This window comes from Tauraco erythrolophus, chromosome 10 (assembly GCF_009769465.1).
Source record: "Tauraco erythrolophus isolate bTauEry1 chromosome 10, bTauEry1.pri, whole genome shotgun sequence".
Taxonomy (NCBI): domain Eukaryota; kingdom Metazoa; phylum Chordata; class Aves; order Musophagiformes; family Musophagidae; genus Tauraco; species Tauraco erythrolophus.
This window is the reverse complement of record NC_141474.1, coordinates 33715016-33741119: the sequence shown is the minus strand read 5'-3', so window position 1 is coordinate 33741119 and position 26104 is coordinate 33715016. Positions and strand designations below refer to the sequence as shown.

Here is a 26104-nt window from a genome sequence, read left to right as displayed (position 1 = left end):
ATAAGCTTCTACGTAATATTCCCTCTTTGCCTTAAAATTAATACTCACATACATGGTCAGTTTGGGCTGTAGAGATAAAACTTCAAGTGGTAACACAGTTTCGTGGATTTTATCATCTTTTCCTGATAAACTCTGGTTAGACAACATGACTGCCACTCGTATGTGCTAATGAGAGAATTGGCATGTGTAAACCTCCAGTTGTGCATCCAAACCATTTTCTAGGCTTGTTAGCCTCGAAAGAGAAAGCTTGGAAAATGTTATCTTTGAACTGTAAAATATTTTGATTCTGGTAACACTTGTGCCAGGCTGGACTTACTCTTGCTGGATGAACTGTTATGAGAAAAAAACTAAGACTGACAGTCAACAAAAATATCTTTGCTTTTCAAATAATTACAATACCAATACCTATTTTTAGAAGAGGAAGAGGATATTACAGTCCTGTCTTTTTTTTCTGTAACACAGTTTATTAGTGATATTAATGACTTAACCTTGGCTAATCTCGTATTTAAATAGCTGTGATTAAGTTTGGCAGATAAACATCATACAATAACGGAATTGAGTAACTTTCTAGAAGAAGCTGTGAGGATTCTGATGGCCTCTTACAGAGCATGAAGTGCCCCTTCTTGCTTTCAGACATCAGACAGATTTACCATGTACTGGATAATAATGGCTCCGGGGTGATCTTGCAGTCTTCCAGTACTTAAAGGGGGCCTACAGGAAAGCTGGAGAGGGGCTTTTGATAAGGATGTGTAGTGACAGAACAGGGGGCAATGGCTTTAAACTGAAAGAGGGGAGATTTAGATTGGAGATAAGGAAGAAATTCTTCTCTCTGAGGGTGGTGAGACACTGGAACAGGTTGCCCGGAGAAGCTGTGGCTGTCCCATCCCTGGCAGTGTTCAAGGCCAGGTTGGATGGGGCTTTGGGCAACCTGGTGTAATGGAGGGTGTCCCTGCCCATGGCAGGGGGGTTGGAATGGGATGATTTTTGAGGTCCCTTCCAACCCAAACCATTCTGTGATTCTAATGTGAATCTGGGGCATTTCCACCTGGTACTGCAATTCTTTGATGTGGTGTGCTTTTCTCAGTAAAAGAAGGTGGAGTTTTAAAAACGTAGTTGTGAGAGTTTAATCTTCTGATTAGAAGTATGACACTGGTTTTAACTCAATTCTTAAAAAATAGTTTCCGCTGTGTTTGGTGTTTATATGTTTCTGCTTTGGGGGGAACGAAGAGAGCTCTCCCCAGATACTCTTTCATGTGTACTGCGTCTCACTTGCATGGTGGGTAAAAGTAAGTTTATTATTTAAAACAGCTTTAACAGCTCTGTCTTATAACTCTTTGACTGTTCACATCTCTCATCAAATTTTGTGTATGGACAGAGTTATTCTATGTTGAACTTTATTTCCTGGAAGCTTTTCTATTCTACCATTTTATAGGATGAAGCTCTGGAAAATGTCCTGCTTTCTGTATTTGAAAATTCTGGTGGTTTTATTTTTTTAAGCTTTAGAGTTGGGATTTGAATTTTGGCAGAGGCGTCTCTTTTGTCAGATGTAGTTCATGCATGAAAATTGGCAAACTTTGGGCCAATAGTATGTATTTAAAATAACTTCATATGCATTTAAGAAGAGATTATATGAATTTAGGTGCTAATCTAAAGATTCCTGTCTCCCTAGGAATACTGTAGTGTATTAGTGAAAAAGTATTTTCCTTTCTTTCATTTTTGATCTGTTGTGTATCTTGGCTGAGGCATCTGAACTGAGAGCAGGGTTGAGCACTGAAAAATTATGAGCAAGATAGGATTGTGAAACTGTTCTCTAAATGAATATTGTTTATTGTGAGCTCTGCAAGAGGCAGAATTCCTCTTGAAAAAGGAAAATGGTCTGGGCTTATTTAACAGTGCAGCATATTAGACTGATAAATCATTTGGAGACTAAATCATTTTTATGAAGACAACCTTATTTCTGAAATTTTATTGTATCAATAGGTTCGATTTAGTCATGTCCTATGAAAATTATATATATAAAATGAAGGTGTGTGGCTGGGTAGTTTCAGATGCTTTTAGATGATTGATTTTTCTCCCAGTGCTGAAAGCTTTAGATTTGGTTTCCGACTGTGTTGACTTCCCATCCTCCTCCTCCTTTGTCCATCAAATCTGTGCCAGCTGGTATACTTTTGGTAATATTTTAAAAGGACTTGCTTTTCACTAGAAACTTTGTAACTAGCCCTATATTTCTTTCACTTGCCTCAAGTTAAAAACTCAACAGTCTACAACATAAGAAACCACAGTATTTTGTAATATCCTGGAGTAATTAGCACACCAGCTGATGGAGGAGGAGTTTAACTGTTCCACAGCTGGATTGTGTTTAAGTCAGAGGTAGCAGTGCTGCTTGACATGGAGAAAGAACTCAATACACATTTTTCTGGAAACTCTGGGAAGAAGGGCTAGCAGAGCTGCTATAGGTGAGAGAGAACAGCAGATCCCCCTCCAGCATTTCCACCATTCCATGGCCAGATTGAACGGGTCCAACATAAAGCTGCCCCTTCCCGGGGTGACCCCCTGGGCTGAAGGGCTCTAAAGGAAGGCTGGATCATGCTCCTGAAACTCAGGAGCACGCTGCCTCCTTTCCAGCTCATCTGCAGGACTTCTGAATTGGAAAGCTTGTGCTCCCGTTTCACTTGGTGAGATTGGAACAGTAATAATCTGTCTCCCCCTTATCACAAGTCCGTTGATCTCTTCGAGGCAGAGACTCTCCTTCTTTGTTTATATGGTTCCTCAAACAATGGGGCTCTAATTTTTATTGTAACTTACAAGTGTTGTCTTAATAAGCGCAGTTTAACAGGGAAAGGAGCAAATTCTCCTCTCAGTTACAAACAATACACAATACCTTGCCCATAATTATTTTCAGGAAATAACAAAGAATTGGAGTTATTAATTATCACTCATCTTATAAAGGAGCATACGGAAACAAAGTCATTTCCTGGAGGCAGCTGGATTTGCTTTGCTCTGCTTTTTGTGCGTCAGCTTTCTTGTTGCAGCCTTCCAGTACCTAAAGGGGCTACAGGAAAGCTGGAGAGGGGCTTTGGACAAAGGTGTGTAGTGACAGGACACGGGGCAATGGCTTTAAACAGAAAGAGGGGAGATTTAGATTGGATCTAAGGAAGAAATTCTTCCCTCTGAGAGTGGTGAGGCACTGGCACAGGTTGCCCAGAGAAGTTGTGGCTGCCCCATCCCTGGGAGTGTTCAAGGCCAGGTTGGATGGGGCTTTGAGCAACCTGGTGTAGTGGAAGGTGTCCCTGCCCATGGCATCATGGAACTGGATGATCTTTAAGATCCTTTCCAACCCAAACCATTCTGTGATTCTATGATTTAGTTAGACATTAAAAGCTTTGCTGTCAGGATATCACAGTAATGTGAAGCTACTTGCGGGACACTCACGGTGGTCACTGTCCATCAGAAATTTCTGATTTCACACCATCCTTTGTATTAATGCAGTAATACATATATACAATGCAGTAATTCTGCATTGTTTGCTTTTGCTGAATGCTTCTCTAGAGTTAGATGGCCATCTTCTTACAGCAGTTGGGTAAGCCTGCTCTGCTGTGACCTTTTAGTTGTGAATAGTTCATCATCACGTGCGAGGCACCAGCTTTTGCAAAAGGCACATTGATTCAAACCAGATTTAACTGAACTTTACTTGATTTAAACTGTTACTATAATTCAGGTAAACAGATTTGTGGAATAATTTAGGCAAAGATTTCTCAAAAGGTGCTACCAAGGCTTGAACTCCAAAATTCCATTGATTTTTTTTCAGCTGATGCCAACTCCTGTAGCAGGTTTTCAAATAAATAGCCTTGTGTACAGATGTGAGTGAAAAGCTTGTTTGCAATATGCACAGAAGATTGACTGTCCCTTTGGAACCAGATGATTTGAATTAGTGCCTTTTTCACCAGCTCCGTGCAAAACCAGAGGGAAGCAGAAATTCCAAGGAGCGAAGCATCGCGCTGCTTCCCGCTCCAGCCATGGGGGGAAACTCAGGGCAGTTCTGCCATGCGCATTCCTTCGGTGCCTGTGGAGGAGGAGGTCTGATGTCTTGTTAGCCCTTTAGATGAGCCATTTTATCTTGGCATCATAGATATTGGAATGCCAATGCCAACCATTGCATGGTAGAAGCGTTACACTCTCTTACACAGCTTGAGCAATGTCAGAGATGATGGGAACATGATTGTCCTCTGAGTGATGGCTTCTTGTTCGGTGGACAAGGGATGCGACAGGCGGTCAGGCACGGTGTCATGAGTTAGGAGTGAGATGCTGTTGAGTGGAAACGCTGAAGACCTTTGACTAATATGCCATTTTTCCCCAGTTCCTCAGGCCAGGTGTGTGGTTTCAGCAGTGGATCATTTACGTTGCAACCTCCCAGCATAAGATCAATGGGTTTTGACTTACAACTGGTTTTCTTTTAAAAGTTTAAAATACGTATCTAATGTAAATGGAGGATTTCCCCAAAAGTTTTTAAAGTTTGTTCCTCTTTTCATGCAAGGTACTACTTTACAAACTGGCATGGGACTAGTGAAAACGAACCCTCGGTGTGGAGACATTCCCCAAGGAAGGCCAAGAACTCTTACGAGAAGAAGCTGGCACCAGAAGGCACCCCTATACTTGATGCAAGCTCATTAGAATACATCTTTGCACAGGTAAGAGGTTTCTTGCAAGTGTCTCTGCCATTGTAGTCACACAAAAACTCTTTGATCCAGTAGAAGATGCTTTAAAGACCTACTTTCAGTCTTCTAAAGTACATGTAACCTTCCCTGTTAGAATTGGTGTTTTTTCCACACTTCTGGGTGGTGGAGAGAAGAGAATTTGTTCCATGAAGAACAATCTACCCATATGTGAAGTGTGTAAAGAAACTGCCTATCTCACAGTCCAAAGAGGGCTATATTTTTATAGCATACTTTTTTTAATATTGATTATTTTTAGGTGTAAATGTTATCACCTTTTCTTTTGTGAAACATTTGCACATAACAGCTTTGACATCTGTAGTTCTATAGAGGCGCAGTAGCTGTATAAAAACTGACAGCAAATATTTTTTTCTGTGTAATTGAACTAATCATACTTGTTTTGTGTGAACATTCCTGTGTTCACATACGGAATTTTGCAAAATCACTGTTTGAAACCATGCTGCAAAACTGTGTTTTGTCCTTTTTTTTTTTTTTTTTTTTTCTTTTTTTGAGTGCCAGTAAAAAGAATGAAAACACCTCTTAAGTTGAGTAGAGACCCTAATGGATATTGTGAGAAAATGTTGCATTAAGCACAGTTTTTACTTTTGGGTAATAACGTTTAGAAAAAAGGCCAAACAGAAGAACATTAATGCTAATATAAGTCAACAAAAACATTTTTGCTCTATTTTTTCACATTGTCCCAGAGCCAGGTGGCTGCCACAGAGTTTGCAATCTTGGCTTTGAGATGTGGCTTAGAGACTGAGTGCATGAGGTTCATAGAGACACCAGGGGATGAAGGGCAGAGATAAAGCAGAGACAGAAAGTATTTATTGTGTACCAGAAAGAAAAAAATCATAATGGTGCTAGAAGGGGACAGGGATGGCGTTTTCTTTAGTTAATTACAGAGAAGGTGAATTTTTGGTGAGCTCATGTGTACAAGAAGGGGACAGGGGTTTTGGAAGTGTGAGAGCAGTGCTGACGTTCTACCTGGCTGTCTACACACGTTCTTGGTGAAAGCCACAACGCTGTGGACTGTACGTGGGATGGATGAGCTGTGACGATCCACGTGGTGATTCCACCTGTTCCACAAATTGTCATTTTAAAAGATTTCTGTCAGGCACAGATAACCTGGTAGCTTTCTTTTCGTGCTTCCTGTTCAGGGTCAGTATGACTTAGTGAAAGGCCTGGCACCAATCCGTGATCCTAAAAACGATCAAGAGGTTCATGAAATTGAAAACGAATGTCTGGGGATGGCTGTTCTTGCGATCTCTCACTATGCCATCAAGAAAGACATGAAGCTTCCGGAGCTTCCCAAAGATATCAGGTAAGCTGGAATACTCTGTCTCTGTTGGGTCTGCCGTGCTTCTCTTCCAGCAGAGATTTTAAGCGTTTTACCTGCCAGAGTCTGACTGTACAGGAGTTACAAGCCCAACACTGCTATCGCTAAGTGGATCTTCCTAATCTTGTCAACAGGGATATGTATTAGAAAACCTGATTTTTTTTCTTACCTGGGGAGTATTTGAAATCTGTGCCACTAGTGAGCCCAGTGTACTGGGTACTACTGGTGTGTTGGGTGCCAATTGACTCGCTGTAAATTCAGGGTTCTGGGGCAGTAGGTTCAGAAATGGCAGTGATGTTAAGTGGCAGCCTAATGAGATAACTATTAGAATGGGTTGTGTTATTGATTTGAGTGGGCTGTATCCATCTGACTGAAAAGCTTTCAGACAAGGTTATAATTTGAATTTCTTCTGGCTATTAATGCTGTAAACCACTGGTACAGTACCAGCTGCACAGTGGTGTACTGCATCTTGCTCTCTCTAATTTCAAAGTCAGGCAGTTGTAGGTTTTGGAGACTGAGAAGTTTAGGACAACAGTATTAACTCATAGCATTGTTTTTCCTTCTAGTTATAAGCATTATATTCCTGAAACTTTGAACAAGACTATCAGACAGAGGAATTTCTTAACGAGGATTCGGATAAATAACGTTTTCAAGCATTTCCTTAAGGAGTTTAACAACAAAACCATTTGTGACAGTAGTGTGTCTCCACGTGATCTGAAAGTTAAATACTTATCAACAATGGAGACCTTGACTAAACATTTTGGAGCAGAAATCTTTGAGACTTCATTTTTGCTGATTTCATCTGAGAATGAAATAAATAGATCTAATTGTGGAGACAATGAGATCCTCCCACTATATGAAGTCATTGTAACAGGAAACAATGGAATTCAGTGGAGGCTCAAGCCAAAGGTAAGTATCTCTTGTTAAATGAGAATTAGAGGATTGCTTTTCAGGGCATAACAACTGTTAAAAAATGGTCATAATCTTCCATGGCCGCAGATCAGCTTTTTATCACATCAGCTTTTTATTGAAAGAACTTCTTTCATAGGATTATAGGATTATGCAGGTCGGAAGGGACCTCAGGAGACCTGTAGTCCAGCCCCCTGTTCAGGGTCAGCTTTGAGATCAGACCAGGTTGCTCAGGGCTTTATCCATTCTGGTCTTGAAAACTTCCAAGGCTGGACACCACACAACCTCTGCGGGCAACCTGTTGACCAGGAAGATTCAGTGGGAAGATTAAAGACTGCACTATATCTGCCAGACCAGCTGCAAGTCTTGAAAGATTCATGTCTGTGGAGGCCTTTGCAGCTTGGTGCTCTGTCTTGAGATCAAAGTCTGTTAATGCTTTTTCTGTATATGGCACGCCAGGTGCGCTGCTTGCTTATACTCACAGACTTTTCATGAATAAATTCAAATATAGTGACGTTAAAGCTAAGCTTTCTCATGCCAGTGATAGATGTTGTTCCTTGTTTCAATGCTGTTGGTTAACCTCTTCTGTATTTTGTGTACATAAATATTAAACATGCTCTAGGTTTGAAGAGGTTATGGCACATTCTACAGTTTTTCTCCATGTATGATACTGGAACAAATAGACCTCTTTTTGCTTGCCTCAGTTCCCCGCAGTGATGACAACCCCACTGATAGCTATCTTTTGTAGCACAAAAAATGTTGTGCTTCACTCTGTTTAGAGGTAACCTAACTATCTCTATCTCTGATGGAGAATTTCTGTTTTGAATTATGATATTAATGGGCAGGAGGGAAGGAAGAACTGATACTTGAGCAGAAAACCTTGCAAGAAGCGCAGCCTGTTTCTTGTAAGGCTCCTGTTTCTGCTGATTTATAGATTATATTTATTTAAATGCCTAAACCAGAGACTTTAATCTCAGTGAGAACCTTTCTGTGATTAGCAGGAAGCTTTGCTCAGCCTGAACCTTTATCTTTTTAAATAAGCAGTTTCTAATAATTTTCACTAATTTTTGACCTGTAAGATGCTCTGCTTCGTTGTGGTCTGCACGCAGAATTTCATCTGCTGTCAGCAGTTCAGGCATGGAGTGGGAGAAGAACGTGGCTCTTGCTTTTGGGGCTGAGCTCTGAGATAGTATTTCAAGTACATAATTTAGAAATTTCAGTAGAACACTTTCAGCCCTGTACTGCCCTTAAAGTTTTTCCAAGCATACTGAGAGAGAGGCAAGTTACCCAGCTAATGACTGGTTTCTTTTATCCTCGTGAAAACTTATGGACAGTTCTTGACTGAAGTATATCCTTGGAGTACAGACACACTGAACGTGCAAATGAATTGATAATTGGGTGCAAAAAGCATTCAAGAATAAAATAGCTGGATTAATTTGGCATGAATTTTTGTTTTAGCACAGAAACACTGTGCTAAAAAAGTATGTTTTTACTAGTATGCTTTTTATTCAAAATGTATTTGCAGTCTGTACAGACAGAGAAAGAGAAGAAGAAAAAGTCCGATGGCAAAACCAAGAAAGATGAAGAAAAACACAAAATTCGAGACTCGTGGAACAATTTTTCCTATTTTCCTGAAATCACCCATATTGTCATCAGGGAGTCTACAGTTAGCATTAACAAGCAGGATAACAAAAGGATGGTAAGAACCAAACCTTGGATAGGTTTCCCTCCCATGGGAAGCTGTAGTGACACAGTGTTGTTGGGCAACAGGTGACAACCTCCTTGAGGAACGTTTTCTAGTGAGACTTCTAAATAACAGTTGAAAGCACAGATGGAAAAGTGCTAGTTGGAAGAGCAGGAAGTTGGTGAGCACAGTTGTTTCTCTACACTCATTGCTGCATACGACCAGTGCCTGGTGGCCTCCTTGATACGCTTCTCAGCCTGTGGCCTTCCTCTCTGCAGCTTGGATGGCCAAAAGCAGCATCAGGAAAGAGGAGCTCAGCACGGATGGCAGAGGGAGAGGAGATGAATGCAGAGATGGCCTGGGAGGGAGGAAGAGGAGAGTTGGTTTATAGATAACCAGTTGTTCTTGCTGTGGGCTGCCAGCTGCTAGAATTTGGAAACGGGCCACTAGAGTGCCCTTGGCTTCAAATCCAACAGGACTGCTTCACTCCTGAATTTCTGGCGTTTCACGAAGGCTGGCACAAGAGTTTGCCTTACAGCATGTAGGATTAGAGCAGAACGTAAGTCATGCTGGAGAATGAAAGTTTCTAGCCAGTGATGAGTGAGGAGGATAGAGGATGGTCAGTGGTGGATTCCTAAATGTATGTGGTTTTCTGTCATAGCTTTCTGGACAATTTTTTAGCCGCTTTATTCAAAAATTGCTGAATATCAAAACATTCCTGAAATGTTTTAGCGGAACTGTAAGAATTCTTGACTAAAACATCCTTTTGTTTTAGGAATTAAAGCTGTCCTCACATGACGAGGCCCTGTCGTTTGCGTCGTTGGTAGATGGATACTTCAGACTTACAGCAGATGCCCACCACTATCTCTGCACGGATGTGGCTCCCCCGCTGATTGAGCACAACATAAAGAATGGATGCCACGGACCCATTTGGTTAGTAAAATGGTCCATTCTTATTTTTCCACTGGAGTAATTAGTTGTCTAATGTTACTGCATATTGTGATAGGACAAGGGGTAATGGTTTTAAAATAGAGGGAGGTAGATTCAGATTGGATATTAGGAAAAAATTTTTTACCATGAGAGTGGTAGAACACTGGAACAGGTTGCCCAGAGAGGTGGTGGATGCTCCATCCCTGGAGACATTCAAGGCCAGGTTGGACGAGGCCCTGAGCAACCTGATCTAGTTGGAGATATCCCTGTTCCTTGCAGGGGGGTTGGACTAGATGACCTTTGAGGGTCCCTTCCAGCCCTAACCATTCTATGATTCTATGATATTGAATCTGTTGAGGCAATCTGACGTTTGGAAGGTGGTCAATTAACAAAAGGTTGTAGAACAACTTACTTTTTCTAGTGATTATATGGAAAAAAATATCACTAGTTCTCTCCACATCAACTTACTCATCTGTAAACCCAGCGTTTCGTCACTTTCAGAGTATTTTGAGGCTTACTTCACTATGAAGATCATTGTGAGTTGAACAGATGGGAATATTTTAGGGCAACAGAGTTGAACTGTATCTACAGTGACACTGGGAGTCCTTGGATGGATGCACAAAGCCTTTTTTTTTTTTTTTTTAAATAGCTAAAGCAATGATTTTCCCTTCTGCCTACCGTTTTGGCTTTTCCTTTTAGGTTTGAAAATGTAATATATAGAAAACTGAGACTTTATGTACGCACTGTGTTGGATGTGGAATTTCCCCATTCAGCATGGAAGAGCTTAGTCAAACTTTCCTCCCTTGCTCCGTGCAGCTAAATGCGAGCGCGTGGAATGCACACAACTAAATCATGTTTTAATAATAATATAAATATCTCTAAGTTGCTGTTCCACCTGTTCGTTCCAATACAGGATTATCCTCCTTTGTATTTACTAATAATAGATTTTGGATGCAACTGCTCATTTGTTGGTTTTCCTCACTTGCCCATTGACTCTTCCAGCACGGAATACGCCATCAACAAACTGCGGCAGGAAGGGAACGAAGCAGGAATGTATGTGTTGAGGTGGAGCTGCACAAACTTCAACCACATTCTGATGACAGTGACTTGTTTCGAAAGCTCAGAGGTACGTCAGGTGTGGCGTTCCCAGCAGTAGGCTGATAATGAGCTACCAGCTTCCTGTAATCCCTGTGGATACATTTATGTTCTTTAGGGCAGACACTCTTATCTTTGTTTGACAGCTGGTGCAGCAGAGGGTAGATATTCATAGCTTCATTTTCCCTGGACTCCTGTGCTATCTCTACAGATATGCTGTATCTACAAATATGATTCATTACATCGAGAACATTTCCCTTCATAGCAATAAAACTGTGCGTGAACACGATCGGAATTAAGGTTTTTACACTCATATGGCGTGAGAATGACTTACAGAATTTGTCACTATAGCTTACCTAATGTTTTTTGTGCGTGGATTTAATTATTTGAGTGTAGAAGCTGTGGCTGCCCCATCCCTGGAAGTGTTCACGGCCAGGCTGGATGAGGCTTTGGGCAACCTGGTGTGTTGGAGGGTGTCCCTGCCCATGGCAGGGGGGTTGGAACTGGATGATCTTTGAGGTCCCTTCCAACTCAAACCATTCCACAATTCTGTGATTTCTGCTGACACGCTGTAAAAGAATAGTGCATGAGGACAGTTGCCTTTACATGTAGAGCACCACGGAAGGGGACACATCCACAGTTAGCTGCTGGAACATACTCTGGGAAAGATGAGTGATAAGTAAAAGCTTGTGAGGTGGGATTAGGTGAGAGAACCAGTTAGAAGTAGAAAAGAAGAATGCAGTAATTGCACAGGAGTTTGAATTTTACTGGCCTCAGTAGGAAATCTTGCAGCAGACTTGCTAGTTTTGGGAAGGTATTTAAAGCGTTCACACAAGAACAACAATAATAGTATGAAGGCATATAAACTGTTTTTCTTCTCCTAGAGAAAAATGTTAATAGAATCAATGATGAGGTCAAGGAGGGACATTTGGAACAAGAAGCAACAAAATGATGAAAAAAACCACTCTTGGAAGTAATAGTCATCTCTTAGCACTGATAAGTGGTTCATCTTCTGTAGACATTTGGAAAAAAACTTTACGATCAACACTTTTCTACCGGACAGGGCAATCAAGGCGTTGAAACAAAAAATTAATTTTGTCTTGGAAATCATTCAAACTCATGGCGAGGCTTTGAGAGGAAGAAGAGGGGTGGTGTGAAGCTGCAGGGTGGTAGAGGTGAGGAAGCAGTAGAGGGTAGAACTCGAAAGGTCATGGGCTTGAGATGGGCAAGTACAGAAGCTCAGTCACTCTCCCGCAGTGTGATTGTATGAAACTGGGAGGTTTGAACAACAGCCTGAAATCTTGTTTCACTTGTTGAACAATCTGGGTTGTGAAAGGGAGTTCTGCTCTTTTTAAGTTGAGATTTTGAAACCATGGTCCAGATTCTGCAATTCTTGACCAAGTGAAGAGAAAATTCCTGCTGAAGAGTCAGGGCTTCTGTGTACTCTCAGGCTCCACAGAACACAGAAGCCATAATTTGACCCGTTAGATGATTGCATCTTTATCTTGCTCTTCTTCCACCCTGTTATTTCGAGCCTTCCTGACTCTGAAGGTTATAGGAATTTTAGGGCCGCCTTCTACTTCATTGATGGAGTCTGACTGGAGCACCCTAGCTTAGGAGCAAGTGATTAACTGGTTTTACATGTAATTTCAAAGGCTTTGGAGCAGCTTTTATGGCTTTAAAACATTCTTTCACTTTAATAATTATATTTTGTTTCTTTTTTTTTCCTCCCTCTTCCCCCTAAATCCAGATGATAAATAATTCAATCCAGTACAAGAACTTCCAGATTGAGGTGAAGAAAGGCGGGTACTTCCTACATGGTTCCAACAAGTCTTTCTCATCCTTAAAAGAGCTGATGGATCACCTGAAAGGACAAATACTTCGGACAGACAACATAAGCTTCACACTGAAGAGGTGCTGCCAACCAAAACCAAGAGGTAGGCTGTCCTGTAAGGGGGGCAACAAACTTTGTTGTTGAAAGGAAACAAACTCCAGAAGTGGGAGGCATTCTTTGGTTTGTTCTCTATTCTTGTGTGAAGCTCTTTTTGACACTTAAAAAATTACATATAATAAGTTTTTTTTTACTTCTCCGTGGAGGAGTCTTGCCAAAAACCAAGAGCAAGCATTGTGAACAAGGTTTTAGGAGTTTCCTTTCAACGTTACAAGCTCAGCACAAGGCGCTCAGGGGCTGGTGCTTCCCAGGAGCCTTTTTTTGTGTGAACTTTTGAAACGACAGTGAGAAAAGTTCTGGTTTCCCTTCTTGCACCTAAACAGCTGGCCCTGCAGTATCATGGGCAGAGGTGGAACTCGAGATCTGTTTGAAAAGAAAATGTCACAGCTGACTCAGAGGCACGGGCTGAGAGCTGTGGTGAAGCTGGGACCGTATAAGGTTCTTCCTTTGCTCCACCGAGTCACGTATGCCAGCCAGCATCACGTATGCCAGGCAGCGTCACGTATGCCAGCCAGCATCACGTATGCCAGGCAGCGTCGCCACGCATCGCGCCGCGTCCCTCTAGCACAGGAGGGTTGCAGCCTGCGGTGGTTGTGGAGCAGCCTCTGGTTTTCCAGCTTGTTTGCTCTCGTTATGAGCTGTTGTTGGCTCTATTAAATCTTCCCGAAGCAGCAGGGAAGGCTTGGTCTGGAGCAGCCTGGCAGTCAGTAAATCCATCGGTGAGCTCAGGTCGTAGAGGGCTGGGACAACCGTGCGTTAATGCCAACGCTTAGTAAAACTGTTTGCTAGAAACTGCAAGTGTCTCGCAGCTGAGTTTGGTATGAAAGAGGAAACACAGTGGTGTGATTGTGTTGATCAGATTAACGGTTTCCTGTTAGAATAAGGGGAATAATTGAGCTGCAGTAATTGCCTGCTTGTTCCGACGGTTTTAAAGGAGAGTGCTCTGTAGATAGACACTGAGCTTATCGGCGCTTTTGAAGAATGTTGGTAATTTTCTGGAGCATGGAGAGATGAAACATTTTGACATTTTGATTACATTTTGACAGCTGTATTTGGAATAAAATAAAACAGGTTACAGAGTTGACTGCCCACTTCAGCTTTTCATCGGCATTAGTTACAGTGGGATCCAGTGCTTTATCTATGCTGTTCCCTGTTCTCTCTCTTCCTTGTTTTTTGATTTTTTTTTTTCCTTGTTTTTGAATCTATTTAATTGCTTATTCACAAAGAAGTTTAGGGGATCCAGAAATAAAGCACTTTTCCCAGTGTGTGGTTCATTACTGGTTGTTTGCAGAGTGTTAGATCATGGTTTAGCCGTGACACACATGTTCTGCTCCCAGTAATGGGAAGGCCAGATGCACATGGACATGTAAAACCATCATATTGTAATAAATAATGTCAGCTGTCAAACACAGGAAGACAAAATTCACGTGCAAGACTTCTGCATCTAACGATGCCTCTCCCTGACCAGAAGCAGGGAGGAAGCACCGGGCTTTTGAGTCTTTTCCTTCTGTTCATTTCCCATTCCCCAGTTTAATTCTAGTGCTCTGGGGGCAGACTGTTAGTGTTTCCCAGAGTGCAATGAGTTTTCAAGGAGGTAAAGAGAGGAAGTGAGACTCCAGCTATCCCTTACCCATCCGCACGCTGGAGAGGAGGCGTACCAGTTGGCAGGAGAGAGTGTGTGTTATTTTACTTAAAGCATGGCAGAGGTATTGCCTGTTTCAGTCCTGGGTATTTCTCTCTGCAGTTAATAACTAACAATTTCTTAATATTAGCCTCAGTATAGCTGATATTAAGATTTTATACATAATATAAAATCTATAGCTCTATTTTAGTGAATTCTCTGTTGAATGATAGAACAGAAGTTACTCGACAGAAGTGAAGTCGAAGTTTCTTCTTTTCTCCTCCCTCCTCATTCATTTGGGTATTTACCTTGCAGTGAGCACGTACCATAAAGTTACTGACTGAGCAGGGTGAACGTACGCAGTTATCTTTGAAAAGTCTGAAAGAGTGTTTTCTCTCCCTGCCTTCCATTCCAGAAATCTCCAACTTGCTGGTTGCGACCAAGAAGGCGCAGGAATGGCAGCCTGTTTATCACCTGGGGCAGCTGAGTTTCCATCGAATCCTCAAGGAAGAAATCGTGCAGGTAAGTAGCTGCTGGACTGTGCTTCTCTCTCACCATCAAAGAAGTGTGGCAGCCCACTGTACCCAGTCAAGTAATATCAAATCACCCCCTTCTGGCTGGTCCTCCCACTCCCGTTTCTCCTCAACAAAACTTCATTTGAATCTTTATTTGTATTAAAGCTTCTTATTGCAGAATCTAAATGTTTATCTGTCCTTGTCCGAAAAAAAAAAAAAAGGGAGAAGCTTGGAAGTAATGCCTTTCGCTAGAAATCAGATGGATATTTGAGCAATTTCCCTTTGTGGAAAGGGGTGCTTCGAAGGTCATTCTTAAAAAATCAGGAAAGCCTTAAGAGCTGCTTTTCCAAGCCAGTTTGTTGCTCAGTGTGGCTGTATCTTTTAGAGCCTGACATACCAAAGAAGCAGGCACCCTGAGTTAAGATAGGATCCTACAGTAAAATAAAAAGTGAAATATTCAAAAGCTCTGAAGAGTCTTACACCTTTCAGAATTTTATGTTCCAGAGTGATTCAGCAGCCAAATTTTCTGACAGTTGTGTGCAGTTAGTGACACAGGTGACCCAGATCAACTTCAAAAAACACACAGTGGCTTGAATGCACAAACCAGCTTTAATGTTTCTAAAAGACCTGAGCTCTTAAATAGTGCAGTTAGCCTCTTCACTTAAATAAAAAGTTTTGGGTTTTTTCTTTTCTTTTTTTTTTTTTTTTTTTTAAATCACATCACCAACTGGAGAGGACAGATATAGATTACGTTAATTGTTTTTTGATTGGTATATTTACAGTCAGCACGCAGGCTTCCTGCAAAAATACCCCAAGGCGGAATCCTCTGTTATTTAGGAGGAAATTGCATTCCCAAACAAAGTGTTCCATTGAAATATTACTTCCTCTAACTTTTGGAAACACATTAAAGATTGCCTCACTAGCAGCTTATTGTAAGGGCAGTTGTTTATTCATTCGGTGTTTAGTCTAATCACACTGAACCTGTTTGATTCTGATGGAGGTGGAACAGCCCTTTAATAGCAGGTGAGTTCACAGTGGTGAGTACAGTCAGAGAGTCCACTGCAGAGAAGAAGAACGTGCTGTTATTTGGTTTCTCGCTGTAATAATTTTAAGTCTATACGTAGCTAGATCAAGTGGAGGCCAAAGTCCACTCTCCACTTGGAGAACCAGAATAGAGTGCAGATTCGAGTATTTGTGTAAATCTACACTTGTTTGCTTCACGTCCTGATTGGAAAAATATATGTGTTGTCTCGTAGGGCGAACATCTTGGGAGAGGGACGAGAACACAGATTTACTCAGGGATTCTCAACTACAAAGATGATGAGAACGAAGGCTATCAAAATGAAAAAGAGATTAAAGTCCTCCTCAAAGTCTTGGACCCCAGCCACAGAGACATTTCTTTGGCAAGTTTTTTCCTTTTTGTATGTTGTACTACAAACACCGGGCATCACCCTGTTGTACCTTTTTGAAAAAAAAGGGGTTGTGTATATAGTAAGGGAACGGGAAAACGCTGAAGGTGTGTCTCACTGTTGTAGGCAGCCAAATCCATCACTGACCAGCGTTTTTGAGATACTCCGTAGGCTGATCACTAGGCAGGCAGCAGCATCGGGTCTGCCCGGAGCACGCTGGTGCTCACTTCCAGCCTGCACAGAGGCCGTGAGTGGAAGGAAAATGGACGCAGACCTTTCCATGGTGTGAAGTGCATTGTCACACCAGTACCCGCCGTCGTGCAGCTGTGTCACTTGAGAGCCACGGGTTCAGTGAGGGTCCTGCTGCCTCCCGGAGCTCACCTCCGCCCTGCGCGCAGAGCCGAGAGTCTCTCACCAGACCAGCTCTGTCATCGACACGGCCACGGGCAGGTTGCTTGATCTGTGTTTTGTTCAGTCATCTGGAGAGATGGGTCAGGTGTGGGCACGTCTGCGGGAGTGCAGGGAAGAGCGTTGGTTGCTTCCATGACCTAGTGAGCAACAGCCCATCTGTGACAACCCTCCACTGCCCCGTTACTACTGTGGGATGGCACATCCCTACCATCCCCAACACAAGAAGGACATGGAGCTGCTGGAACAAGTCCATAGGAGGCCACGAAGATGATGTGAGGGCTGGAGCACTTCTGCTCTGGAGACAGGCTGAGAGAGTTGGGGCTGTTCAGCCTGGAGAAGAGAAGGCTCCAGCGTGATCGTATTGCAGCCTCCCAGTACCTAAAGGGGGCCTACAGGAAAGCTGGAGAGGGACTTTTTACAAGGGCATGTAGTGACAGGACACGGGGCAATGGCTTTAAGCTGAAAGAGGGGCAATTTAGATTGGATATAAGGAAGAAATTCTTCCCTCTGGGGGTGGCGAGGCACTGGCACAGGTTGCCCAGAGAAGTTGTGGCTGCCCCATCCCTGGCAGTGTTCAAGGCCAGGTTGGATGAGGCTTTGGGCAACCTGGTGTCGTGGAGGGTGTCCCTGCCCATGGCAGGGGGGTTGGAACGAGATGATCTTTGAGGTCCCTTCCAACCCAAACCATTCTATGGTTCTATGATTGTCGTCCCTTTCAGTTACTGGATCTTTTGCCAATGTTTCTATTGCTTGATGCTCTGTGTTTGTTAACGGTTGACTGCCACCATGAGCAGCAGTTTAATGGCTGACCTCTGTCACTTTCCAACAGGCCTTCTTTGAAACGGCGAGCATGATGAGGCAGGTGTCTCACAAGCATATTGTCCTCCTTCATGGAGTCTGTGTCCGGGATGTCGAAAGTGAGTTCGGTGAAGGTCTCTCTGGGCGGCACGCTTGGGAGGGACAGTGCAGCCATGGAGTTCAGCGCTGGCAGGGGGGCAGATGGGTTTAGCACCTGCTGCCTCTTGAGCTTTCAGTGCAGACACAAGTGGAATTGGAACAGCAAGGCAGCAGTCCTTTCCTCTAACAAGTATTCCCTTCTAATGCTGTCTTTGAGTAAGTGCCTTATGGGAATAAGTGCCTTAGAGGCTGACTGCTTGAGGTCGGAATGCCAGAGTGGTAGTGGTGGTGTCAATACAAACCAACCTCCTGGCAGAAGTTATTTCCCTGGGAAAGCTTTGCCCTGTGGCAGTTTCCCTTTGAAGTGCTTGGTTCCAGGTTTGCTGTTCGTTTAGGACATAAAGCCACTCTTCTCAGCCTTTTAAATTGGACTCTGAGCACTGAAAAAAACTTGAAGGAAGGTGAAATACAGACAAATCACAAGCAGGTTGCCTGGGGGGGGCGGGGAGATGGTAACAGATTCCTCCAGACACTGGTTATTGCAATACTGACTTTGTGCACTTGACTTTTTAGATATCATGGTTGAAGAGTTTGTTGAGTTTGGGCCTCTGGATCTGTTTATGCGTCGGAGGAGCGAAGTTCTGACAACTCCTTGGAAATTCAAAGTTGCCAAGCAACTTGCAAGCGCACTAAGCTACTTGGTAAGAAGGCATCTTGACAGAAGCACTGCCTGGAGCTGCTGCAGTCTGCGACAGGGATTTCCTGTGCATTAGTAACTAGTGAATTTCCCTTCTCAGGTAGCGGGGTGATGCGGTGATAGGATTGTTGTATGGATTATGTTGCTTTAAAAAAAGAGAATGACTCTCAGAGAAGGTGATGAGCTCCTTTATTATCAGCAGGCAGAACAGTGCTGGCATTTGCCACCAGTTCCGTTCTGTGCCTGCAAGTATGCTCTTTGTGAAAAAGGAATGTAACAGTGGTCTTTTTTCCAAAATACATCAGCTCTACAAGCACAAACACTTAAGCGTGAGCAGTATGTTTCCCTACTCCTCCTTTCTCTGTTTTCTATAGGATAATTTCTTCCAAGCTGTATTTTTGGATTTCAGCTTGGGAGTATTTTACAGTGATCCCCTGTGCTGTAGGTGTGTTCGAGCACTTGCAGAGCATTGCCAGCTCACTGCACTCACTATTCTTTTCCTCCCTTACTGTAGGAGGATAAGGATTTGGTGCATGGAAATGTGTGTACGAAAAACATCCTACTGGCAAGAGAGGGAATTGACACTGAATATGGTCCTTTCATAAAGCTGAGCGACCCAGGAATACCAATAACTGTGCTGTCCAGACAAGGTATGGTACAGGAATCAGATTTCTCTCTGCAGTGTGGTGGGGAAGGGCAAAGGAAGAATTACCATTTATACCAGCTTAGATCTGGCTCCAGAATAGAAGTAATCAGCTTCTGTGAATGTGGAAACTACACGGAAGTAAAGGAGTGCTGCTGACGGCGGGTGCTTGTTGTATCCAGTTCTCTTAAAAAGTCAAGTTAAGTCTAGTCAGATAATACAGAAGGAATCTCAGTTTCTGGATGGCTCAAGGCACAAGCTTGGAAAAGCCACAGAAACGTCCTTCTGAGAAGAGGGATTTGAGAATCAAAGATTTGTCTGAAACTAGACGAATGCTGCAGCTTGAGTTTATTTTAGTCAAGCAGCTGCTAGACGAGAGTAATTAAGTCGAAGCCTGTTTCTTCAGTCGTTTGACATTAACTCCAACATGCACTGATCCTGTGTTTTGCCTAAGAATGCGTTGAGCGGATCCCCTGGATTGCACCTGAATGCGTTGAAGACTCCAAGAATTTAAGCGTTGCAGCAGATAAGTGGAGTTTGGTACAACGCTGTGGGAAATCTGCTATAATGGAGAAATACCACTGAAAGACAAGACGTTAGCAGAGGTAAAACCATGTTATGGGAGCTTTACCTTGACATCTCGGATACATCCTCTTTGACATTCCTGTATCCATGCCCAGTTTGAGTTGCTTTCAGCTTAGAGGAAAACCAGCTTGGCTGGACTTGATAAGGAGCTGATCCAGCCTGGTTCTGCAGAGCTTAGAGAATGCACAAGCTCCCCCCTCATCCCATCTGCCCCGAAGCTGGTGCCTTCTCAGAGGTTGGGAAGAGCAGCCAGTACTGTGCTGTTTGCTTGGCAAGAGTTTTCGCTCACCCGTGTGTCCTGGTGCACGAGTAACACGGGGAGCCTGGCACCTGGCAGAAGGAGAACTTCTGAAAGGTGAAATCTTTGGCACGTTTTAGAAGCTTCATGTGTTACAAGTGGTTGCTCCAAACTACAGCAGATTGGGCACAATAATAATTTTCTACTGGCAGGAGATTAATTTAGAGTTACTGCTGAAAAGGAGCATTTCCTTGATGAAGTTAAGTTGAAGTTCACAATGAGTTAAGGATCTAACAGGCTCATTTTCTGATGTAGAACGCGGGTTTATTAAGTTAAAAGCTAAAATTCACGCAGAGTTTCCATTTGTGCCTCACAGAAGGAGAGGTTCTACGAGGGGCATTTTGTGTTGGCAACACCGTCGTGCAAGGAACTAGCTGACCTGATGAAACAGTGCATGAACTACGACCCCCATCAGAGACCCTTCTTCAGAGCCATCATGAGAGACATCAACAAACTGGAGGAGCAAAGTAAGGCCTGGTTCTGCTCATCAGGGGTGAGGAAGGCTGGTTTATTTGGCTAACCGGGCACCGCGCAGCAGCGTTCTTCCATGTGCACGGTTGCATTGACAGGGGCGTGCTGTGTCCCTACAACAGGGGAACTAACCCTCTCCCTAGATGGGTGCAAATAGGATGGGAGCGTGTAATTCCTACTGGATGTGTGGCTTAAGTTTTGGTGGTGGTGCTGCCATTCCATTCGATGGTCCGTGTTTTATACAACAGCTCAAGTTAGATTCAAGACAATCTTTCGGCTCCGTGAGATTTCCGTAGGACTCTCTTGGCCGAGGCAGAGTATTAACACAGGTGGCTCTGGTTTCTGGTTCATCTTACGTTGCAGTTACTTCAGGGCAACTAACAGACCATCAATCACATCCCATACCGAGTAATAAATAATCCTAGTCATAAATAATCAAGGAAGCTGAGTAACTACTTCAGGGGGGGAAGTATACCAAGAGAAAACGGAATCAGTCTGGAAGAAGACCCAGCAAGCAAGTGAGGGAGGAAGATCAGCAAGTGATGGACTGGCACGTACAAAGGGAAGGAATTCCCTGTCAAAAAGCTGGCAGGATTTAAATCAGAAAAGTTGTGACGGTAGGGACGGACGTGCTCTAACAGTGGCAGCCTGGAAGGGAGCAAGGATGCCTTGAGGTGTCAAGGCCAAGATATCCGTGCAGGAACCTGTCTGACCTGGGGCTTTTTTTCCCCACTCCTAGATCCCGATATCGTCTCGGAGAAGAAGCCCGTTACAGAGGTCGATCCCACTCTCTTTGAGAAACGATTCTTGAAAAGAATACGTGATTTGGGAGAGGTAAGAGGAATGTCAGACACGGAGCACGGGTAACCGTGTTCCTGGTGTGCGTGCGTGTGTACACAGCGGCGTGTGCTCTCCGTGTCCCAGCGGGAAAACGTCAACGGGAAACGCTTGAAACGGTTCCTCGGCGACGCCGTGGTGAGCGAGTGGTGTGTTAAATGGGGCTCCCTTTTTCTCCCACAATTAGGGCCACTTCGGCAAAGTCGAACTCTGCAGATACGACCCAGAAGGCGACAACACAGGGGAGCAAGTGGCAGTTAAATCTCTAAAGCCGGAGAGCGGAGGGAATCACATCGCTGACCTCAAGAAGGAAATAGAAATCTTGAGGAATCTCTATCATGAGAACATTGTCAAATATAAGGGAATTTGCACAGAGGATGGTAAATATTCATGTGGAATATTAAAAGTCTACACTAAAAGTATAAGGATTTTCCTTTAAAAATTAAGTATTTTAAAAAGCAAACCAGTCTTAGTTCAGTCTTACGGGTTTAGCTTTCTTTCTTTGTGGAAAATGCAGCAATTTCTCTGTGGAGTCTTCCTCCTGCCCATTTTTGTGGTTGGCTAACCTGGATGTGAGCAATGTGGGTGGTTCTCTCCAAATCCATAAAAACCAAAAGAGCACTGGGGAGGCCGGGGGTGTCCGTGTTCCAGGAGCGAGCTGACCCTTGCAGCTGCGCCATAACCCCGTAGACCCAGAGGCTGTTGTCAGAAGCAAACGTTATTAATGGAGAAGAGCTTTATTGTTGTGTCTTTTTGCAGTAGTGATTGCTTTAAGCCAATATTAAAAATGTTTAAGAACTTTAAGTTCAGTGACTGTCCTGCCTGCAATAGATTTTCCTCCGGATGGGAACAGTGACGGATGATGGGAGTCAGCCCATGGCCGGGGTGCTACCAGTGCTGTGGGCTTGTGCAAAAGTTATTGGTGTTCGTGGTGTCAGAAGGGTCACGTGTCTGCAAATTAAACACAGGGTCTGTTTTTAGGAGGAAGTGGGATTAAACTCATCATGGAATTTCTTCCTTCGGGGAGCCTGAAGGAGTATCTCCCACGGAACAAGAACAAAATCAATCTCAAACAACTTCTGAGATACGCAGTTCAGATCTGCAAGGTGAGCCTGGCACCAAAGCCTTCCTGCAGCTCTTCTGTTTGATTGCTTTGATATTTAATTTAATTGCAGAGGGGGCGGGGGGGGGGCTTTCTCGATGAACCAAACCATTCTCTTTGCTTTGTCCCCAAGGACCTGAATCCTAAAGCAGTCTCCCCCGTGCTTCAGGTGCTGCTGGCACAAAGATCAGCAGGGGAATAATGTCATCTTATTATTCCCACGTGCAAAAGTCTACTGTGAGAAGTTGTTCCTGCTGCAGAATTGGAAGTATTAGGAGGGAGGGCAGCATTTAGAAGGTGTGTGTGGGCAAGAGGGAAGGAGAAACTTGTGAGTCTAAAGTGAGGAAGAGATCCAAGCGCAGTCAGGCCGTGTGAAGCAATGTGGTTACTGCGAGAGACTCTGGTTTTGTAAAGATTATGGTGCACTGGGCAGTTGTGAGGGTTAAAACTATCAGTTTTAGGAGTTAAAACCATCAGTTTTAGCAGCACACAAAGGAACTGCTGCTGTGGAGAGAAGGGTCTGAAGACGGTGGCTGCTCAGCTGAAAATGAAAAAGCACAAAGCAGAAACAAGTGTCTCAACAGATGAGGAACCCAAAGGCCAAGTTTAAGGGGGGTGCGTGTCAGACCAAAAAAGGACCCTGGAAAATGCCAACAGATGGAGAATCTGCCACGGGAAGCCTGGATAGAGTATTGCCATGTGAACAAGGGAACATTTGAAGGGCACAGTGGAGGAAAGCAGTGATTAAAGTACTGGAGAAACCAGCATAAAGGGCTTTCTTCTCTTTTAGGGAATGGACTACCTGGGCTCCTGTCAGTACGTGCACCGTGACCTGGCAGCAAGAAACGTCCTCGTTGAAAGCGAGAACAGAGTGAAGATTGGAGACTTTGGTCTCACCAAAGCCATCGAGACCGACAAGGAGTACTACACTGTCAAAGATGACCTTGACAGCCCTGTGTTCTGGTAGTAACTTACAGCTTATTTTCTTTAACCAGACTGTGCAGTAGAGTAACTTTTCTGCTCCCGTAGACTCAGGCTTTTAGCTGTCCTGAAGACTTTTCCTGTTTTGACAAGAGGCCTAAATCAAGGTACAACATCAGAGCAAGGAAAAGGCACCTGGTAGACTATTGTTATCTACTCTTGTGCTGTTTATTTCTTCCTGCACTTCATGATCCGTTTTCCCACGATCTTGTTTTGGTTTTGGTCTCCTTTAGTTTCACAGTGACTTGCTGTGTAACCACGTTGTATCATATTTACTACTTCTGTGGCATCTCAAGCCCTGTGGGCACCTTGATTTATGTGCAAGGACCCTATAAATCCAGAACGTGCCTCCTTAGTTTGCTGAAACACGTGCGGGTCATGCAGGTCATAGAATCACAGAATGGTTTGGGTTGGAAGGGACCTTAAAGATCATCCAGTTCCAACCCCCCTGCCATGGGCAGGGACACCCTCCACTACACCAGGTTGCCCAAAGCCTCATCCAACCTGGCCTTGAACAATTCCAGGGATGGGGCAGCCACAGCTTCTCTGGGCAACCTGTTCCAGTGTCTCACCACTCTCAGAGTGAAAAATTTCTTTCTTATATCTAACCTAAATCTCCCCTCTTTCAGTTTAAAGCCATTGCCCCGTGTCCTATCACTACACACCCTTGTCCAAAGCCCCTCTCCAGCTTTCCTGTAGCCCCTTTAGGTACTGGAAAGCTGCTATAAGGTCACCCCGGAGCCTTCTCTTCTCCAGGCTGAGCGGATCGGTGCGGTTCCGAGGGAGGTGTGACGCTGTCGCGTTGTGTCCGCAGGTACGCTCCGGAGTGTCTGCTCCAGAGTAAGTTCTACATCGCCTCCGATGTCTGGTCGTTTGGGGTGACGCTCTACGAACTCCTCACCTACTGTGACTCGGAGTCCAGTCCCATGGCAGTAAGTGGTTGTTTAAGAAATCGCTGCTAAAGCTGCTTAAATCAGATCGGTTTAAAAAAAAACCATGATTTTTGGAAACAAGAAGTGGAATCAATCTATCTTACGAAAACAACCCTTGTGGTTGTCTTTCACTGGAGAACCTGTACAGAGAGAAGCTGTGATGACTGTGTCCTGGTGAGGAAACTGTATTTATAAACGTTCCCACCCGTTTTCTACCGCCCGTGGTGCACAGAGTACCTGTGCAATGAGCACCTGGTGTTCGTTTGAGATCAAAATGTCACAGAATGGTTTGGGTTGGAAGGGACCTCAAAGATCATCCAGTTCCAACCCCCCTGCCATGGGCAGGGACACCCTCCACGACACCAGGTTGCCCAAAGCCTCATCCAACCTGGCCTTGAACACTTCCAGGGATGGGGCAGCCACAGCTTCTCTGGGCAACCTGTTCCAGTGCCTCACCACCCTCAGAGGGAAAAATTTCTTCCTTCTTTCCAATCTAAATCTCCCCTCTTTCAGTTTAAAGCCATTGCCCCTTGTCCTGTCACTAAATGCCCTTGTAAAAAGTCCCTCCCCAGCTTAAAGCTCCATCTCCATGTCAAAGCGAAAGGGCCTGGATTTGAGCAGGGCAAGAGGATGCGCAGCTGACTCCTCCTCTCTTCGCAGGAGTTCTTGAAAATGATCGGCCCCACGCAGGGACAGATGACGGTAGCGCGGCTGGTGCGCGTCTTGCAAGAAGAAAAGCGTTTGCCACGTCCACCCAGCTGCCCGGAGGAGGTAAGGGATGCTCCTGCACTTCGGGAACCATGTCCTTCCTTCGGCACCCAACGAGCAGCAAAAGCACCACGCGCTCGTGGTTGCACAGGCCTGGCTAATCTTGGTAGGAAGACCATCCGGTACGCCATCAGAAAGGCATTCCCAAGTTTTTTAAGTGTTATTTTAAAATGTTTTTTGGCGTTGACATTCCCAAGTTTGTGACGTCCCTTCACAGGGGTTAAGAACTTGGCTTTAGTGTCCGCATCCGTGTGAAATTAATTCAGAATCCTTCTGATCTTTGACATACAGACTTCCTGGGTGTGCAGCAACCCAGATGGAGGAGCACCTCAGCAGGGTCTCCGTTAGGAGACCCCCCACGCACAGCCCGTCCTCTCCTGCCCTTGGAGGAGCCGAGAGGCGGCCAAGCTCTGCCCTGGGGATGGGCTGTGGATCCGTAGCCTCTGCCTGAGCAGAGGGAAGGGCAGAGCAGAGGAAAGGGAAGGGCAGAGCTCAGGAGGAGCTGCCTGTCCCACGCTCTCGCAGGCTCCGGGCACCTGAACCAGGCTGGCACGTAGGTGTGAAGGAGGCTGTGGATGCCTGGCTCTTACCCAGTGGGTACCAACCAGTAATTAAACCAGTAATTACTGATTTAACCAGTAGACTGAGAGGTACAGGGTAACACTCGCACTGCTGAAGCTGTGAGGAAGCTGTTGCACTGTTGGAAGCTGTCTGCACTCCTGCTGCATCGACGGTTTCCCTGTCAGGCAAACACCCACCTCTACTTCAACAAAACCACCTCTGGAAACAGCCACTTGCTAATTCTGATCCAAATCTGAGGCACGTTCCTGTCATTTCGCCACAGTGGGAATCTGCTCCGTTGTATTTACTGGAAAAACAAATGAAACGCTTCACGCAGCCTTGAAAAATTTCTCTGTTTTTGTTGTCAGGTGGACCAGCTGATGAGGAAGTGCTGGATATTCAAGCACGATGAACGGACAACCTTTCACAATCTCATTCAAGGATTTGAAACAATTATGAGTAAAATGTAATTATTTTTTTTATACTGTAAGTACTTTAAATGTGTGTCAAATATAAATGTCCAGGACCTTTTGTTTATTGTTTTTTTTTTTTTTTAACTACTGTAATTTGTACTCTGACTGTGCTAATGTGTTTAAAGGATTCTTTTTCCAACAGTTTCCTTTTTAATTTTAGTCAACAGTTGGATCAAATTAAGTAAAAGGTATGGCAGAAACAATAGCTTCAACTCCTTTTGCTGCTGTTATTGCAAGGCAGTTTTATCTTTATCTGATTTTTCACAATTTGAACCGCCCTGAT

The 26104-nt window shown here is 44.1% G+C and overlaps 1 protein-coding gene across 1 annotated transcript in view; it reads left to right on the top strand.

The window, feature by feature from the left end:
- The window catches only part of LOC104374521 (tyrosine-protein kinase JAK1), a 60676-nt gene extending 34823 nt beyond the window's left edge, over positions 1–25853 (top strand). Inside the window, 22 exon segments of the mRNA XM_086617857.1 lie at positions 4535–4688; positions 5873–6036; positions 6618–6960; positions 8486–8659; positions 9420–9577; positions 10577–10700; positions 12420–12606; positions 14657–14763; positions 16013–16159; positions 17406–17493; positions 18047–18174; positions 18685–18820; positions 19268–19345; positions 19348–19418; positions 20013–20163; positions 20907–21001; positions 21192–21384; positions 21986–22110; positions 22897–23069; positions 23902–24019; positions 24680–24790; positions 25717–25853. Of these exon segments, the coding sequence (XP_086473983.1) occupies positions 4535–4688; positions 5873–6036; positions 6618–6960; positions 8486–8659; positions 9420–9577; positions 10577–10700; positions 12420–12606; positions 14657–14763; positions 16013–16159; positions 17406–17493; positions 18047–18174; positions 18685–18820; positions 19268–19345; positions 19348–19418; positions 20013–20163; positions 20907–21001; positions 21192–21384; positions 21986–22110; positions 22897–23069; positions 23902–24019; positions 24680–24790; positions 25717–25818 (3127 nt within the window). The 3' untranslated portion in view covers positions 25819–25853.
- The last annotated feature ends 251 nt before the right edge of the window (positions 25854–26104 follow it).